The following is a 19,786-nucleotide window of genomic DNA, read 5'->3' as shown; positions in this document are numbered from 1 at the left end:
CTCAACTTTATTTATATACAACTTATTTTCCTCTGTGCAACCCATCATTTTAGGGATCATTTGTCAATTAATTTTTTAATGAGAGATTTATCCCCAATTTTTCCGAAAGAAAATTATTAGTGTTTCTTTACATTAACATATACTGTAAAAAATAATATAAAGTGTGCCAAATTTTGAATTAAAGTAACAATAAATTCTAGGGTAGATAACTGCATCTTTGGCAAGTATGCGTGTGTCGATAAACTAGTTCATATATTCATATTTGTAACCCCCCAACGTTAAATTTAAATAAATTTAAAACGTTGATATATGATTTTTAGTTTTCGTCAAACCAAGCCAAATAATCTTCTTTTCTATACGGAATGAAACAAAATAAGAGAATTAAATAACAATGTGATAGCCGTTGGTAAGTGCTGCAGTGTTCATCCTTCGAGAGAGAGAAAGAGATATTCTGTCAACGTTATGATTCCCAAAAGATAAAAATAAAACAGAAATTGTCCACGTCTTGTTTCTGTCAAACTAATTATCATGCTCGATTACTATTAAATATTAATGAAGCTGCCCTTACGCAGGAAGCCAAAGGAAGCAGATTCTGTGGGAATCAGATTATTATGCCCATTTTTATGTTCCAAGTGGAATGCCTATTATCAAGATGGATTGAGCAGAGAATCAATCTCTTTATGTAAGGTTTTCTGAGGAAATTTCAAGCTCGAACCGCCCGGGCCAGAGATCATATACGCGGAAACCAGGAAAGGACAAGAAGTTGTACAGGAATTTGTTTAGTGAAATTATGTTCATATATTTCGAATATTTCGCTTTATTCATGGCAGATGCTGAGCCAAGCACCAACATCTCAAATTCTCATACCAGTCAGAATCATCAGGTAATTTCTCATAACTTGAGGACCCTTCAGAGAGAATCAGATGAAAGTTAAAGGAAAAGCTGTAAGCAAAGCAAAAACTGCTAAAGATGAAGTCAAATTCTAATCACAGTTGAATCATGAACTAAATGTATCATCTGCACAGATTCATTTTATTGAAGCTGCATTTTCTTGGTCAATGAACTGAAACTGCATGAAAAGTTTTACAGAGTTATATTTCTCTCCCTTTTTGTCGTATAAAGGGACTGACCGAAATCCAACTCTTAGCTCTGAGACCGGCAAACATGTCTGCCCACCAAAGTCATCCTTTCCCTGGTCTTTCTCCCTCACTATAATCCTAAGCAATGCAAGCTCTGGGACAGTTAAAGGGAATTTGAATTCCTCTTCCCAAACAGGAGACCAATTGTCCATTATTACCCTTGTTCTCTTCTTGGCACAATCAGCTGGTACTCCAGCAATATAGACCTGTGAGATAAAGAACAAGATTAAACCAAAGCTGTTTGTTGTATATTCTACCCAAAAAAAAAAAAAGCTGTTTGTTGTATGGGTAATAATACTCAGTCATATGGAGATATTGTTCAAAATCTAGGAAATTAATAATGGAGGACTATTTTACTGACCTTTGTGTAGAAGTCTGGTGGAGAGAACTTGTCAAAGTGGGTGGGACTGAAGTCTGAGCTCCAACCATGTCCCATGTACACATTTACCTATTATAAGAGACGATAACGTTCACAGGTTGCCTAGAAACATGAATGTATCTTAACTAGTATAAAGAGGTGTGCTCACCTTTAATGTCTTTTTCACTGGCAATTTTCTTCTAGGATCAAACAGTTCGCCATTTGGAAGATTCTGCATTACCATGTCAGGTTTTTTCACATAACCACACCCTCCATTTGCCCTGAACATTCCCTGCATCAACCATAGCTCCTTGCCACGTTTCTGTTAAGGAAGATAGATGCTGACATGTCAGTATTCATGAGGAAAATATATATGACTTGTGAATGAATAGCTTGCAGTTAATGTATATTTTTCAGCTTAAAATACCACTTATACTCTTCCTGGTCCAAGGGTTCAAAAGTGTTTCGTATGGATATTAACTTTCTTCCAGAGATAGACCCCAGTTATGGACCTTTTCTACTATAGCTTAACAACCATAGATAAAAGCATCATGAATCATACTCAAACAAGCAGCAATTCACCATGTGTATGAGATTTCTCCACAGAAGAAAAGAGCTACAAGAAATATACACCATCCTGGTCATAACTTTCTAACCTGCATATTGAATGCCACCATCTGAGCCCCATACATCCACCCAATATGTGGCTTGAAATTTGAGGATTGGACACGTGTTCCTCTTGGGTATACCCTGAGGATGTTTTTCTGTGTAAACCTGGAAGAATCACCGTTTCTATCAGACAAGGGGAGGAAAATGATTTATGAATTTTCAGCTATGCAAGTATAGGTCATATCTCCTATTAATATAGCTAAGAAAATACCTTATAATATCAGTTCCATGAGATTCAGCAGCCTTTTCAAGTGTCTGCTCATTCCAACTTAGGCGTCTAACTTCCTCTTCAATCCTCAGTTTATCCTTTAGGCTACCCTTGAGTTTCTTCGCATGGATTGTGATTAAGCGTTTATAATCCGATGAACACTGTTTATCTGGCCCTTGTTCATCGCCTGCATTTGAATCTAACTCTTCTTTGCCAATTCCATCCTGCGACCATCCATGCAAAGAATAACGTAAGTACAGACAGCTTATAAATAATTCTACAGCTTAAATCTATTATTGCCCCATCTCTGACGTACTTTGTTATCAGTTTCTGGTTCAGCCACTTTGTCCTCAGTCTCTGGTTTAGCCATAAAGTCTGGCGACTCTTGTCCCCATGATGTATCTTCTTCAGACGATTCACTTCCATCTTGCACATCGCTGTTACCTCTATCCTCAATACTTTCACAATTATGTTCTTTTGGAGGTTTGGTGGATATAATTATTTTATTTTTCAATGATTTTGGTGCTGGGAATTCTGTCAAACTTTCAGCCTGAGGATAATATAGCAATTCTCCTAGTATTTGAGTAGCCATCTGCAAGCAAAATGAAATAAAACTAAGAAAACCAAAAGTAAAACAAGATGCATATTTGTATAACTTGCATGGATTCCTTGGAGTACCTCCGCAAATTTAGCTTGAAGATCTCTTGTAAGGTGGTCTTCAATAGTTATAATAACTGGGTACTCAGATTTAACAAAAGCATGTTCCTTTATGGCCTCCAGGCATTTACGGGGTGAAACAGGATTGGTCAGAGTCCTGCATTGATTCCAAGGATCAAACAAGCAAATCAAATAACTTTACCTTAAAATATTTCAAACTAAGAACAATTTTCCACTGGCTAATGAACTCAATATATATACCATCCATGATCTACTTTAATATCCTCTTTGTTGGAAGTTGGCCATAAATCCAGTTCGATGACCCTTACGCCTCGTTGCAGAGCATTAATGATCGGTTCTTCACTACAATCACTGCTCAATTGATTTCCAGTAAGATACGAATTATGCCCTGTATATATGAAATAGTGTGACAACGGGCTTCCATATCATGATGAACCTGAAATAGCATCACTTCTTGGTCAGCAAATCTGCAGAGAAAATTACCAAATGACATTTTCTGGAGAACATGAATTTTCCAGACAGCCAAACAGAAAGGGAAAGAGAGATGACCTCAGATTTCAAAGGACCGTTGAAAGTATCATCGAGAAGCAGAAAATGAAAGAAGTCATCGAGAGTGAGTCCAGGTTGTTCAGTACGTTGATCATCGTCCCCACTAGCTTCGCGACTTCCCTTTCTCGCTTTCAGGACCTTGTCCATGATTTCCTCCGATTCCGATACGGTGCAGTCCACGTGGCCTTGGTGCTCCACCAGGAACTGCCAGAACTGGTCGACGGACATGTGGAGGCCACCGCCGGCGAACTTGGAGAAGGCCTCCTTGAGGTCCCGAGGTGGAACCAGATCGTTGCTCTTGTACTTTCTGGTGAAGAACAAGAGCCACTTGTACCTGTTATAAGTCTTCATGTTATCAACAAACCCCTCCTCTTCCACCTCCTCCTCCTCCTCCTCCTCCTCCTCCTCTTCCTGATCTTTCTCGACGAGATTCAGAAAACAGAGAGAGTCAGAAAGAAGACGCAGAACAAAAATATGCGCCCATTAAGATGAAGGAATCTTATAATGAGATAAAAAGACAGAACCTTCAAAGCAGAATCGTGATTAGCAGGCAGTGACATTCTCGGAAAAGCACAGAACTTTCTCTACAAAACTAAGATCTTTGTTTTTCTGACTTTAAACTTAATTATACGAGCCATGAGTTAATATAGCCTATGGTATCACTTAGCGAAGAAGTCTAGTGTTTAAATAATTAATTGGGGAAAACATTTCAAACGTTTACACTGTATTATGATATTTACAAGTAGTCAGTGCTAGCCTGCTACGCCCTCTTGGCAAAAAAAAAAAAAAACACAGATTAAAATAAAAAGTTGTTACGTGATTTTGTTTTTCTGGGATATTAAAAGGTTAAGTCTTGTTGTAACGTAGTGCAGCTAGCATCTGATTCGCTTCTCTAGTTCTCTTCCACATAATATAAAAAAATTTAAAAAGTAATATAGGGAAGTTCTTGACATTAAAAAATGCAATATTATGGGGACATGGGCAAGAAAAATATTATGGGTGAAAAGGGAACAAAAAAAAAGTTGAGTTTGGTATATTATTTTTTGGGATTGCAAAAAAAAAAAGATATATTATTTATTAGAGGCTGTGAGTGCACATGCTGGTTTTCATATAATGCTGTTAATTTAATATTTGGATTTGGATGTGCGTATGATCACTAAAGCTTGTACATTTTATGCTGACCGTATTGCGTTCATATTCATATTTTTTTAAACAAAAATTCATTTAATGCTAATAGATTTTGAAAAAATTAATATTTATAGGTTTCATCTATAAAATATAAATTTTATATTTGATTTGTAAATAATGCAGCTAAATATTAAATTCTTCAAATTTTTTGACGAAAAATTCTTAAAATTTACTAGTATTAAATAAAATTCAAATAATTATAAAGAATCTTTTACCCTTTTTGGACGCGGAGTGTGTAGATCTCCGAGTTGGCAACGAGTATGGAAATCTGACGTGCCCCAGGGGAGGCACTGGACGAACCTTCCTTGTGGACGGTTTAATTTTTTTTTTCCACTTTTTAATTAGAATTGATTTCTTTTATAAAATTATGTTAATTTTGCAATTATTAACATATAAAAATTAGTATTTGAGATTAAAAATGTAAAACATAAAGATCTGAACCGGCCATATAGAATTTATGAGACGGCCCAAATTTGGATTAATTTACCTCTTAAGTCTTAACCGCCTCCACTCAATACAAAACGCCAAACTGAATCTAAATGGACCGGACGAGTATATTTTATCTCAACGTATACAAAATACTTTTTCAATTCTAAATATAAGACCGTTATACTAGTATGTATAAGGTTTTTATATTTCGGACCGGAAGAGTATGTGATATTAATTATAGTTTTGTTATTTTATAATCAGTAGTTTATTTTAATAATTTTTGTTCAAGCAAACAGAATATATTCATTTTATTTTATTCAAACGTTTAATAGAGTTAATTAGTGATATAAGAAATAATCATTTATGCTAAACACTGTTCTCGTAGAGAAAGGGAAAAAGATAAACTTGCAATTTTTCTACCACAATATAGATTTTATCACAATACTAAGTACACACTACTCATCACTATAATAACTATTGGAAAGAGATCAGTACTAACTATTGTGGAGCACCGATTCAGTCTAATGAATTTAAGATAAAATAAAATGAAAAGTTTTTCAAATTCAATTAATAATTAAAAAAGAAAGAGAGAGAGAGAGAGAGGGAGATGCCACTTTGGGTTCAATTTTTTTATCTGTCTTTTTTAATAGATGATGATTCCATACAAACTATGACACAAATAATTTTTTTTAATGCCAATAACATTAAATCTCATAATTATTTATGAGGGATGTCAGATAAGGAGAGAGCGCTACAGATGTCACAAGGCATTGACCAACAATTACATGGGGACAATTGCTTATCAAAATACAAGTGACCAAATATTAAATAGTACTCCTCCTGTCGTTATTATAAGACCTAATTTGACTTTTTATTTGGTCCTAATTATAAGACCCAATCCATTTTGTCTCTTATATTTATGTATTTTTTCCAAGATAATCCTTCTAATAATGATAGTTTTAGCCAATATACTTAATTAGCAAGGATATTTTAGGAATGACAACACTTATTTATTATAAATAACCAACTTAACTTACTTCCTTAATCTCCTCAAATAAGTCAATTGGGTCTTATAATTAGGACCGGAGGAGTAATAATTTTGGCTAAAAAATATTATAATAATAATATAAGTAGACTTGTCTATTAAAAAAAATATAGGGAGGCTCGAGACCCAGTACCTGTTTCAATTAGCTGTGAAAAAATAATTTTGTCCTGTAGGAAATAAATATACTCCTCCGGTCCTTAATATAGGACCCAATTCTTGAGTTGGTTTTGATCTTAAATATAAGACCCATTTCTCATATTTATCAATGTTCTCTAAATTACCCCTATGAATACTCCCTCAACTATAATCAAGTAGAAGAGGAAGATGGGGTATTAAGAAAGATGATTATGGTGTTTTAGGAAAAATGTGTCACTTTTCTTATAATTAACTAATTTACCTAACTTCCTTAATCTAATCAAATTAGTTAAATGGGTCTTATATTAAGACCGGAGGAGTATTAAAAGAGTCTTATCTGATAAAACGTAGAAATAATTCTTAGAATTGAAATCAAATCATTATTTGAGACTGAGATTGAGATGATGTTTTGGATTTTATTTTCATATAAATATGTTTCAAAATAGAGCATATTTTTCTAATACAAAAATTTATGTAAGTTGGGTTCTAAGGGTTTACTAGTATCAGAGCATACCTCCAGGCTCAAAAAGTGCTTATCAAAATACTTATAAATCACCTATCAACACAATCCTCACATTGTTAGTGAAATTTGAACTCATAATCTTATACGTTATGAGTCGACTTTTTATCAATTGAACCAATTCTTGTTAGTAAACAGAGTATATTAGGTGCATTATATGAGGTTTGATAAATAAATCATATTGTTTGTAATTTATAAAATTCTAATTACTTAAATTTTTATGTTATTATTTATAAAAGATAGATTAACCTTTTCTCTTAAAATAAACCTAATAATAACATGCGACAAATCCTAGAGTTGGATCCTGTCCAATATCAACTTGAATAATGAATAACAAACACATTTGCTGTGTAATTTTTAATAAAATGAATGATATGAATGGTGTGGGAAAAAAAGCTTTATCTTTATCGCCACCAACTATTAATATGTTAAAAAAGAATGAATATAAATATATAATGCGTAATGGACATACCATTCACAGTCTGAATTTAATCACATGAGTATTTAATAAATTGAAATTCCAAACACTAGCAATCAAAATCTTTGACGAGTTTGATGATGTTGGTTTTAACGAATTAAATTTGGCGATTAGGAAGAGTGCCTGCAAATAATGAGGTTTTTTTCAAGAAAAAAAAACAAAAGCATCATTTGGTCTCATCATTCTGCCTTCATTTGTGTCTGTTTCTAGTTTTCAACGTTTCACCGTTTAAGAATTTGCAAGTGGCTTTTTATTACTCATATTTGTGGATTTTATCAAACCCCCCAATCCCTATTGCTCTGAGGTTTTCTACTTTTCTTTTGGCCCGGGTCAAGGTCTTTGAATCTGCCGTTTAGCTGTTTTGTCTGTCTTAACGTGTCTCCATCTTAAAAGAATATTTGGGTGAAAATCAAATTATAAGTTTAAAAATAATTTTTTGACATATTAAGTAAACATGTGGATGGATTTATTTCAATTTACAAAAAATACTTTTTAAAATCATTTTTGGGTGTTCCAAATACTCTTTTATACCGTGACATTGGTTTAAAGAAAATTTCCAAGAATAGAGACTTTCATTGTAATCTCACTGCCTTTACATAGAGAGATTTTGTACCAATTCTTTTGGTAAAAAAAAAAAAAACACTCACCAGGATTTATGTCCTATGATTAGAGTCTCAAAATAGCTCTTTTTTGAATAAAGGGTTGTGCATCACACAATTACATTAACAAAGCTAATCTTTGCTTACGCTGTGTTGGCAAAGTTCCTATTAATAAAACTTTTTTACAAGCGGAGAAATACTATGTGGTGTTTCAAGATATTCGGTATTTGTTCAAAGATTTTGATTTATTTGATGTTAAAATTATATCATTTGCTACTCTTTTAGATTTAGGACTTTTGTCTAATCAGGTCCTTTTCTTTTAGTTCATTTTAACCTTATAAACTTTATTTTTATTTATAATGCATTTTGAGTTTTTATTAAAAAAATGAAATTCTATTTTTTTACCAGAAAAAAAAAACCAATACCCTTTATATAGACTTAGATTATAACCAATGTTTAACAATTAATTCTTCTCAACTAACCTAGTCAACAAACCAATGTTCCAATAATACACTGTCCATACCTTGTTAGTTATCATTTTAGCAAAATGGTTTTCATTAACAATACCAATTCTTTACCCCAAAAAAAAACTTGTACCATATTAATGTTTTTTTTATATGGTTATCTGAATGAGTTATGTTCAAAAATTGTCGAGCCCAATTAAAAGCAACTTTTCTGAATATATTTTCTGCATTTACGCATATTTAAACTTGGGATGTGATATTTAAATAATTGAAGTTCCTCTCACTATAATTGGCACAATAGGGTTATAATGTTTATGTTTCTAACCTTCACAACATTTAGCTTTTAATTCTTGCTTTGTCACTTTGAGTACCATTTGAGTAGTAGACATTTGTCTAGAACATGTATTTTCTTTTTTAGTATCATGAATAATCATCTTCTCCGTATGCTAAACCTCTCTTGCCTGCCAAATAAGGTTACATGCAAAGTACTCCTCCGGTCCTTAATATAAGACCCATTTAAATAATTTGATTAGATTAAGGAAGTTAGGTAAGTTAGTTAATTATAAAAAAAGTGACACATTTTTCCTAAAACACCATAATCATTTTTTATAATACCTCATCTCCCTCTTCTACTTGATTATACTTGAGAGAGTATTCATAAGGGTAATTAAGGAAAATTGATAAATATGAAAAATGAGTCTTATATTTAGGACTAAAACTAACTCAAAAATTGGGTTCTATATTAAGGACCGGAGGAGTACACTACATGGGATATCTAAATCTCTGTTGAGAACTGCCTAGAGTCCGTACAGAACAGTTAAACAATAAAATTAAAGTGTCGAGGTACCCAAATTTTTATTCAAAAAGACAAAAACATTGAATTGTCGAAGGTTTTTCTTATATATTATAAACGTACAATAATATTTCTTCTCATGTTCATCAATCATCATCAACTATTCTTTGAAGACATTACATTATGGATTTTTTTTAAGAAGCTATGTTTAACACTAAAGAAACCAATACACTATGTGGTAGCTTCATAAAATATTGATGGAAAAATTAATCTTCTACTCATTCAACATTTGATTTATTTATAACTCGTTCTTTCAATTATTGTTTGATACGACTCAATTCCTCAAATTTTGTTTTGTCTATTATTTATTCTCTTTTCTTTTCATCCCATTATTTGGTTAATCTTTTGCAATTTCAGTTATATAAAGTTAAGTTAGAAGCAATTTCATGACTCATTTTTGCTATATACGAAAACTCACAATGAGCTATAAAATGTAAGGATAATAATATAAAAAGTCAAAAGATATAAAACTCAGTCATAAACTAATCAAAAATTGAGAGATTGAGTGGTGTCCAATAATAATTAAAAAACTCAGGTATAACCATGGTAAAAATTGAACAACTAAAAGTTAATACTATTGTTCTTGTCCAAAGGATATAAGATAATACTTTTATAATTTGTTTTGCAACCATTACAGCTTACAAGCATAATTAAAAGGGGGAATTTCACTGTAGGACCGCAGAAGGCAAATAATCTCAAAGAGCCCTCAAAACTTTCTGAAACCTCACTGCAGGACCAAGGGACCAATCTGATATTAATTTTTAGAGTGAGATTACAATAATATCCCTCCCTTTTTATTTTATTAAAAAATAAATATTTACTGGAGTTACTGTTCCGGCCACCGGCGCTCAGGTGGCCGCCGTCGGGGTCCGGTCACCGGTGGCCGGAACAGTAACTTCGACGGGACCTCCGGTGGCCGGAGTTTTTTTGTTTAAAACAAAGTGGCCAAGGGAGGGTTTGAACCCAGGACCCCTTGGCACACCAAAAGACTTGTAACCACCAAGCCAAGCAACCCATTCAATCATAAAATGTAAATAAAACTACATATAACAAAATAAATGCAACAGTCCAAATGTAAGTGAACAAGTGAAATTAGACGATTTACAAGTGGAATTCAAAAATTTGCAACAAAAGTTAGGCAATTTACAAATAACATAATAGAAGTCATAACCCAAAATGCAAGTGTTTAAGTGCAAATGAGCAAGTAAAATTTGAAGATTTATAATAAAAGTTTATGGATTTACAATCCAAATTTGGCAAATACAAGAGAATTCACAACCCAAAATGTAAGTGTTTGAATGTAAGTGAACAAATGAAATTAGACGATTTACAAGTGTAATTCAGCAATTTACAACAAAAATTAGACAATTTACAAATAACATAATAGAAGTCATAACCCCAAATGCAAGTGTTTAAGTGCAAATAAGCAAGTGAAATTTGAAGATTTACAATAAAAATTTATGGATTTACAACCCAAATTTGGCAAACACAAGAGAATTCACAACCCACAATGTAAGTGTTTGAGTGTAAGTGAACAAGTGAAATTAGACGATTTACAAGTGTAATTCAGCAATTTACAACAAAAATTAGACAATTTACAAATAACATAATAGAAATCATAACCCCAAATGCAAGTGTTTAAGTGCAAATGAGCAAGTGAAATTTGAAGATTTACAATAAAATTTTATGGATTTACAACCCAAATTTGGTAAACACAAGAGAATTCACAACTTAAAATGTAAGTGTTTGAGTGTAAGTGAACAAGTAAAATTAGACGATTTACAAGTGGAATTCAGAAATTTACAACAAAAATTAGGCAATTTACAAATAACATAATAGAAGTCATAACTCCAAATGCAAGTGTTTAAGTGCAAATGAATAAGTGAAATTGTCGAATTTCACTTGCAAATCTTTAAACTTTTGTTGTAAATCTTCAAATTTTATTTGCTCATTTACACTTAAACACTTGTATTTGGGATTGTGAGTTCCATTATGTTATTTGTAAATTGCCTAATTTTTGTTGTAAATTGATGAATTCCACTTGTAAATCGTCTAATTTCACTTGTTCACTTACACTCAAACACTTACATTTTGGGTTGTGAATTCTCTTGTGTTTACCAAATTTGGGTTGTAAATCCATAAACTTTTATTGTAAATCTTCAAATTTTACTTGCTCATTTGCACTTAAACACTTGCATTTTTGGTTATGACTTCTATTATGTTATTTGTAAATTGCCTAACTTTTGTTGCAAATTTTTGAATTCCACTTGTAAATCGTCTAATTTCACTTGTTCACTTACATTTGGACTGTTGCGTTTATTTTGTTATATGTAGTTTTATTTGCATTTTATGATTGAATGGGTTGCTTGGCTTGGTGGTTACAAGTCTTTTGGTGTGCCAAGGGGTCCTGGGTTCAAACCCTCCCTTGGTCACTTTGTTTTAAACAAAAAAACTCCGGCCACCGGAGGTCCCGCTGGAGTTACTGTTCCGGCCACCGGTGACCGGACCCTGACGGCGGCCACCTGAGCGCCGGTGGCCGGAACAGTAACTCCGGTAAATATTTATTTTTTTAATAAAATAAAAAAGGAGGGGTATTATTGTAATCTCACTCTAAAAATTAATATCAAATTGGTCCCTTGGTCCTACAGTGAGGTTTCAGAAAGTTTTGGGAGCTCTTTGATATTAATTGTCTTTTGCGGTCATACAGTGAAATTTTCCCTAATTAAAATTATAAACCTCATTCCATAATTATTCTTATTCCCATGAAAACAATTCTTTTAAAAAATCAAACGGGATGTGAATTATCAATCTAAGTTATACATGTCGGTGATGAAATTGAAAATAAAAACATTAAATTTTTTTTAAAAATATTTTTGTTACCTATGTGCATATCTTTCTAAAATGAGAACTTGAACCACTCAATTAATTACTTCAGAATTTAAATATTGAACTCTATTTGTTATTATTTTTTTGGGTAAAAGTAACAAAGTTCTCAGCTCTATCATTTATTTTGACACTTGCATTTATTATTTGGTCAGAGCAATAAAGCATAAATGCTAAAAAGATAAGATGTTTCTTTCGTTGCAGGAGTTCTTGAAGCTTGATCTGAAACATTTTCCAGAAAGCAACGAACTAACAGTGAAAGGAGTTTATGAAATAGCAATTTTACTTTTGGGTGGAAGAGAACTTGAGGCTCGCAGTCACAGGCGAAAGCTCAGAAAATGGCGATTAAAGCCAACAGAACGGTGGTTTCGGCTTGTCTTTTCTGGGTTTTCATGCTGTGCGCGACAATAGCATTCTTTCAGCTTAAACTGATAGAGAACGGAGGAGACCGTTCGTCTCACCACAAGGCCATTGAAACTGCGCACCGTTCGGTGAGAATCAATAATGATCGATCTTTTCGCTACTTGTTCTCATTCTGTTCTTTCATTTCAGGATCTCTCCTTACCCTGTTTCTCTCTCTCCGATCATATGTTCTGCAGGAAAACCCAGCTGAAGAGGATTTGGAGGGAGTCACCCACAAAGTGTTTTTTGATATAGAGATCGATGGGAAACTTGCGGGTATTTTTGAACTAGTTAGATCCTTGAAATTTCCATTAATGCGATTCAGAACCTGAGCTTGTAATTCGGTATTATTTACCAGGTTTTTGCGTGCTTTTTTTGGTAATTATTGTGGGAATTTTAGGAACCGAATCATATATTAATTGTTAGAGGGGAGTTTATGTCTTACTGAATCTAGGACATCATACATGGCTGTTATGAGTTGTGACTTCAAATTAGCCTGGAAGATGGTTTGTGTCATCTAGCAATCCTCGAGGAAATTTGCAACTGCAATACGTTCTTATCCATTTCTTGCTTCGAAGAATAATGGACTCATCTGACATCTGATAGGAAGCACTTTTTAGCCGAGAAAGAAAGGAGGGAGATAGTATCTGATACTGTTAACGTATATTCTATTCTAGTATTCACATTTTCATAATTTTTTGGCCCTAATATATCTTGAAACAGGTCGGTAATGGCCCTAGAATATATATAGGATCTTAATCTTTGGCTTTATTCAACTAAGTGGAATCAGTTGCGTGGATCAAATCAACAACAACCTAATACTCAATTCTTGATGCTGAAATGAATTTAAACATACAATTCTTTGTGATGTACTTTTTAATGTGTTAATTTGCTCTCTCTCTCCCTCTAATCTCTGCGCTCGTTCATGAAATCCAAAATTTTTAGAAATTGTTTGATATTTGGTATCGACATGCCTGATACACATGGACGAGCTTCTTAGTGTTCCACTTTTGTTCTCATATTATATGATGGAAATTTGATGCTGAAACGAATTTAAACATAGCTGTAGCCTTGCTGAGAAAGGGTGAATGCATGTTGTAATTCTGTATTGATAGCATTGCTCATTAACCTCCCCTGATTATGCGAATGGCTTTCTAAACTGCACATTTTTTGTCGTGTCCTCTATTTATGAAGGCATGGCAGTATTTTTAATCCCCATTTGTTTTCTATTTGATGTTAAATGCCTGGTTCACAGCGAGTAAAGATAGTAATTCATATCATTAAAAAAAAAAAATGATATTATGCTTATCATGAGACAAAGCAGACCACTCACTATTTCTAAATGTTGGTCCTTCAGGTCGCATACTCATGGGACTTTTTGGAGCAGTGGTTCCAAAAACTGTAGGTATGAATATGATGCAACTGTGCGGTAAATCGCTCTGTTTCGGGTGCTTGTGGAGACAGATTAATTTCGTTTGAAGGATTTGGTTACTAATTTCACATCCCTTTCATGCAGAAAACTTTCGAGCACTTTGTACTGGTAACTCCGCAGCTTCTGCTCCCTTTCATATGTAGTGATAACTCAAGTACTTGATCTAGTGATGAAACCACGTTGAAATCTTTAATTATTAAGCTTACGTATTCAATGCCCATTTCAGCGCCAATTTTGCTGCTTCTTGTTGATCTTCGGTTAAACAGAACCCTTATATTTCAGGGGAGAAAGGCGTAGGAAAAAGCGGGAAGCCTCTTCATTACAAAGGTAGTACATTCCATAGGATAATACCCAGCTTTATGGTCCAAGGGGGTGATTTCACCCGCGGTGATGGACGAGGTGGAGAATCAATCTATGGTTTCAGGTTTGCTGATGAAAACTTCAAAGTGAAACATAATGGACCAGGTAAGCTCATGTGCCTAGATATATTTTTGGATTGACTTGATCTGTGAACTGGTAGGCACCTAAATGAAGAGTAGAACCTCTCAAAATTTTATGCCAACTTAATCGATAATATAGGATGTGAGATTTAGTCTTCTCATATTGTCTTAGTCCCCTTTCAGTAAGGTAGCTGTCGATGATGTCAGCTCTTAAAGGGCAGTGCTATGATAGAGTCTTATATTTAGAAGCCACAAGTGCTTGTAATATTCCTTAGGTCAAGTCATTTTTTAAGAGTGAACTCCATTTTTCCTTGGATCTCCATTATAAACATAGGGAAACCAAGTGAATTAAAAGTAGATATGTCAGGAAGCATGTTCTTGGAGAAATGTCTGATATATTTACCTGTTTATTTATAATTGGCATGATCCAAGAGGTGATAATGTTAAAACAAATACATTTCATCTGACTGGCTCAACCTTCCTGTATGATTATCAGGATACTTGTCGATGGCGAATGCTGGAACGGATACAAATGGCTCACAATTTTTTATAACAACGGTTAAAACTAGCTGGTAATTCAATATAGTTTTGCAGTACTGGTTCTGAACGTTTACGAAACTTGAGTCAATAGAACTATAGATTTCCTGATATAATGCATAACTTGAAAGAAAAGGCCAAATATGTAGGAAGAATGAATTAGTTATACTTCCTAGCATCACTGGTGAGGTTGTTCTCCAAGCTTACATGACTGCATTGGATTCTTGGAAGGTTGGACGGCCGCCATGTTGTATTTGGGAAGGTGCTCTCGGGGATGGACGTTGTCTACAAGATCGAAGCACAAGGAAGCGCTAATGGCGAGCCCAAAGGCAAGGTTCTTATACTTGCCAGTGGGGAATTTACTTCATGATTTGACTTGTTACGTATTTCATTGAGTTGAGGTTGATAGAACTACTAGTTCAGTTTATCTCAAATTGTTTTTTTTCTGGTTTTTTCTCCTCCCTGTGGGGTGTGCGCGCGTATAGCAGAATTGAATTTTGATGAGTCAGTAAATATCTGTTCCTAAAACAGACCTAGCCAGGAATTTAAACACGAAGTTTCATCAAGCAAAAACGCAGTTTGTTGATAAGCTAGTCAGAAAACTGTAAAGAGCTAGTATTCGCGTAATATGAAATCAGAGTTGATGTTATAGTGTATCCTTATTGGTTGATAGAAGAAATATCAATGGTTCGATGGATCTCTTTGACCCGATTGGTGCGGCTTATGAGAATGAAGACAAGGCAAAGCCAAAAGGGACCATAGTTGCGACCTCAGATTATCTCCGGTTTCTGTCAGTGAAAAAACAGACTGATATAGAATATACAAAACATAAATGACAAATTTGAATGTATGGGATCTCCTTGAATAATGATTTATAAAATTAAATGGAAAGAAGATATAGATATTACAGATCTAATTGATTCACTCGGATTCGACCAGAACCATTTCCATAGTCCCTCCAAACACAGTTAAGGTATTCATAATTGATTTCCCCGGTTGGCCCTTTCCTTGAGAGGAGGCTGTGGAAGTCCAATGAGTTGGCACAAGATATTTTGATAAAATCTAATCCAAACGCTTAAACGTATCCACCTAAATGCAGTGCGTCTGATCTGAATTCCTTATCACACCACTTGAAATGAACAGAAGAAAAGTGGAAGATCTCATTTGATTCTCTGCTACCGTATCTGCTGCTGCACTTTGAACTTTCAAATCCCGAGGGAACTTAAAAAAAGTTATTCTCCCTGCTCCTTTTCCACTCAATGAGCACTAATCCCAGATTTAAAACTTATTTTTTTAGTGAACTTTTAACACTCGCAATAATATCAGGTTTAGAAGATAGGGAGTGCATCCTCTCAGATCTATCCAAACGTTCAAACGAGACTGGCACGTCACACAGATAGTTTTATATATTTACCTGAGGCATGAGGCTTGAAGCCGTGAAACAAGGTGTAGATTTCTGCCATCTTCAACCTTATGAACCACAACACTGATACGTATATAACATAAGAATCTAGCTAACAAGTCTTAAAAGTGCATGCTTAGAGAAATTATAATCGGTATATCACACGCTGAAATCATTCCTCCAACACACTCTATGATGTGCGGCTGCTGTTAAAGAACAGGGTACGAAAACGGTTCTATTCCATTCTGGCTGTGCAAACCCATCTCTGTCCACTGCCTAGTCATCCAGTACCTTAAAGAACTTAAAATTAGATTCAGATAACTACATAGTTTATAGAACAGCGCAACAATTGAGGTTGAGAATCACAAAAAACTATTGTCCAGAGAGAGTCAAACATAAGTTCGGGCAACTTTTGCTCCTTGATCTCTTAATAACCCATAGGTGTCATTAGGAACTGGCAACATTGGGAACACAAGGACATGTAGCAACACTGGGAAAGTTTTAGATGACAATTTCATTCTGGGCATAGTTGTTCACCTTTAGCATTCAATCAAACAAACTAATCCTTCTTATTCAACAACCCAAAAAAAAAAAGGCAGAAAACTAAAAGAGCTGGAAAAGAACACAACTTATTTTTCTCTTACTTCCATAGATCCTGTATGCCATGGCAATGTATAATGCTTGCGCAGAGTGCACATTCCACAGTAACTAGCTAACTGGTTTCAAGAAGAATTCCATAGTCAATTACAAATGCATTACAGATTACTTAGTCAACAACCAAACCCCCCTCGTAAATACCTCATGCTGTGAAGAGGTTCGAGTGGAGTATGCATCGCTTTGCTTTCACTATTCTAATTAATAACAAAACAGAACCCCATATTAGCATCAAAATTGTTCAATAAATATTACGAAGTGCCACTGGAAGACATAACCAACTATCCAAAGTTAACAAATATTTTATTTCTAGGGACACGAACACAGCTAGAGAATTGCTAGCAATTACAGAACTCATCAACCCTGAACTTATATCAAGAGAGTAAACTGGAAATTACAGGAACGAATTTGATCATAATCCTTCACGCCCTTCATTTCTCAGGTCTTCCGTTACGATTATCGGCGCGTTGCTGGTACATGGTGGAGAAATTAGAATTGAGATCAGAGTAAAGAGAGACGACCTTGGAGATATTTCCATTGAGCTCCTGAATCAAGGACACGTTCTTCACCATATTGTCGGGAATCCTAGACTGGTGGTTTTCGTTCACCTGCTGAATCAGAAGGCGGTTACGATCCAACACCGACTGCACCTGCCGGAAGCTCTTGTTAAACGCTGCCCACGCCTTGGGGTCGCCTTGTTCGGCCGCCTCCACTTCTCCGTCGGAGTCCCCGGTGGTTGTGGTGCTGACGGTGGTGGTGGTCGGGGAGGGGCGGTGGCGGCCCTTCCCAGGTAGGTTTTGGCGGGGACCGGAGGTATCTTCCATGGCAGATTCGATGACGGCAGAGGAAGAATCAAACTTACTCATTCATATGCATGCACGAGAAACGATGAAGATTAAGATTTATTGGCGGTAAAGGGGAAAAGACATTGCAAAACAAAGTGGGTCTGGAAATTTGAAGAGGGATTAAGAAAAACCTACAAGAACCACAGACTTACCTCCTTGAGATAATCCTGAAACTGTACTTTTCATTTCAACTACATTGCAAATGTGAAACAGGGCAAGGAAGAATAATATATACAAGGTCGTGATTCACTGAGGCACATGACCTTACGCGCCCACGCTAGAGCGTGCATTGTTAAATCATTTTTGGGTATTTTTCAGATAACGGCAACTTATTTTTATTTATAAATTGGGAAGAAAATTTGGACAACAATGTTTTGTCAAAAAATTTAGTAATGACAAAAACTTGATAAATATTTATATAAAAGTTTGATACTTTACTAATTTTATGCATATAAATATCAGCATTCTAATTTAGCTCATTCATATTAACAAAATTTTTAATGAGTATTTTTTTCAAATTTTCCTAGTGAATAACTATTCCTTCCAAGATTTAATTACTTTTTATTCAAAACAGTTTATAAATTTTTAAAACACATAATTTGGTGGTTTTGGGGGTATAATATCAGAGAAGGAAGACATTTCGAGGTGGGGTCAACGGGTGAAGGTGAGGGGTGCGCGTGGGGAAGGTAATAGCGAAGGAGAAAATATCTGGCCGGGTGGATCAGATCGGATGACGAAGTGAAAAGTGCAAGAAAGAAGTGCCACGTCGACAAAAAGCGGCATTACTTTGCCCTCGTGTACTTCGCATTAACCCCCACTTTTTTATTTTAATTTTTTTTGAAAAGGTAACAAAAGGGCACCTTACTATTTTTTGTTTTGACCAGCGCAAAAGAAACTTACGCAATCAACAGGGGGATTTTTTTAATTTTTTTTAATCAAATGCTGAAGTTATTGCAAAGCAACAAACAACGCAGCAGGATTCTACCAACAAGAGTTAATTTTGTTGGCAACAAGTTGGTTTATAACTCATAAAATTATAAGTTTAAATCTTATTATCATGTGAAGACTCAATTCACCTAATTTTTTTTACTGAAAAAAAACGACAGGGAATTCTTAGCCATGTCTCTAACAAATACTTTTTTTAAAAAAATTATTACTATGCAGTTACTCCTCCGGTCCTAAATATAGGACCTAATTTTTAAGTTGGTTTTGGTCCTAAATATAAGACCCATTTCTCATATTTGTCAATTTTTTCTAAATTACCCTTATAGATACTCTCTCAACCATAATCAAGTAGAAGAGGGAGAGGAAGTATTAAGAAATACGGTTATGGTGTTTTAGGAAAAATGTGTCACTTTTCTTATAATTAACTAACTTACCTAACTTCCTTAATCTAGTCAAATTAGTTAAATGGGTCTTATATTAAGGACCGGAGGAGTATTTTAAATTATCCAACATTACGTTTAATTGGGATTTATTTAATTTTTTGAAAAGTATACTGTCTATGATTTATGAACAGTGAAGTTTACTATAGATGTTTATATCTTATATTTAATATTGATTGATAATGATAATTTCTGAGTAAATTTCATTTTCTAATTAATTTAATATTTTTTAATTTGCTCATAATAAGGATTATTTTGAAGTATAAAATAAATTTCTAAGATAGTCAAATTTATTTTGAAGAAATTATTTTCAACTTAAAATTAATCGGACAACAAATTAACGCATTGCTCGAAGGAAATATTCCAAAACAGGATCAGTAGATGAAGATGATGTAAATTACACCAATTGTAGAACTGCAGTAAAAAACCTTCACTGGGGGGCAAAAAACTGACGTAAGAACATTCCCTTTCTTGACAAGAAGGGAAACTCGTTG

The 19,786-nt window shown here is 34.3% G+C and overlaps 2 protein-coding genes and 1 pseudogene across 4 annotated transcripts; 1 reads left to right on the top strand and 2 right to left on the bottom strand.

Annotated features, from left to right (window-relative positions):
- Positions 1-799: 799 nt before the first annotated feature.
- LOC114758840 (phosphoinositide phospholipase C 6-like) lies at positions 800-4,037 on the bottom strand (annotated as a pseudogene).
- Positions 4,038-12,388: 8,351 nt separating this feature from the next.
- LOC114758822 (peptidyl-prolyl cis-trans isomerase CYP19-4) lies at positions 12,389-15,637 on the top strand. Of its 2 annotated transcripts, XM_028947905.1 has the most exons (7): positions 12,396-12,686; positions 12,795-12,873; positions 13,955-14,002; positions 14,114-14,137; positions 14,312-14,494; positions 14,966-15,041; positions 15,238-15,637. In XM_028947905.1, the coding sequence occupies exons 1-7, from the start codon at positions 12,534-12,536 to the stop codon at positions 15,374-15,376; spliced, it is 702 nt and encodes a 233-aa protein (XP_028803738.1). In that variant the 5' UTR covers positions 12,396-12,533; the 3' UTR covers positions 15,377-15,637. The 2 variants fall into 2 exon arrangements, with proteins under 2 accessions (XP_028803739.1, XP_028803738.1); XM_028947906.1 differs by lacking the exon at positions 14,966-15,041 and having other exon boundaries at positions 12,389-12,686.
- Positions 15,638-17,287: 1,650 nt separating this feature from the next.
- Positions 17,288-18,097, bottom strand: LOC114758848 (protein EARLY FLOWERING 4). Of its 2 annotated transcripts, XM_028947938.1 has the most exons (2): positions 18,060-18,097; positions 17,288-17,919 (listed from the first exon to the last, which is right to left on the bottom strand). In XM_028947938.1, exon 2 carries the CDS (start codon positions 17,884-17,886, stop codon positions 17,494-17,496), a length of 393 nt encoding a protein of 130 aa, XP_028803771.1. In that variant the 5' UTR covers positions 17,887-17,919; positions 18,060-18,097; the 3' UTR covers positions 17,288-17,493. The 2 variants fall into 2 exon arrangements, with proteins under 2 accessions (XP_028803771.1, XP_028803770.1); XM_028947937.1 differs by lacking the exon at positions 18,060-18,097 and having other exon boundaries at positions 17,288-18,035.
- Between the last annotated feature and the right edge of the window lie 1,689 nt (positions 18,098-19,786).

Source organism: Neltuma alba, unplaced genomic scaffold, assembly GCF_004799145.2.
Source record: "Neltuma alba isolate B1F8T4 unplaced genomic scaffold, ASM479914v2 tig00010758_pilon, whole genome shotgun sequence".
NCBI classification, from domain to species: domain Eukaryota; kingdom Viridiplantae; phylum Streptophyta; class Magnoliopsida; order Fabales; family Fabaceae; genus Neltuma; species Neltuma alba.
This window is presented reverse-complemented; position numbering and strand designations above follow the sequence as displayed.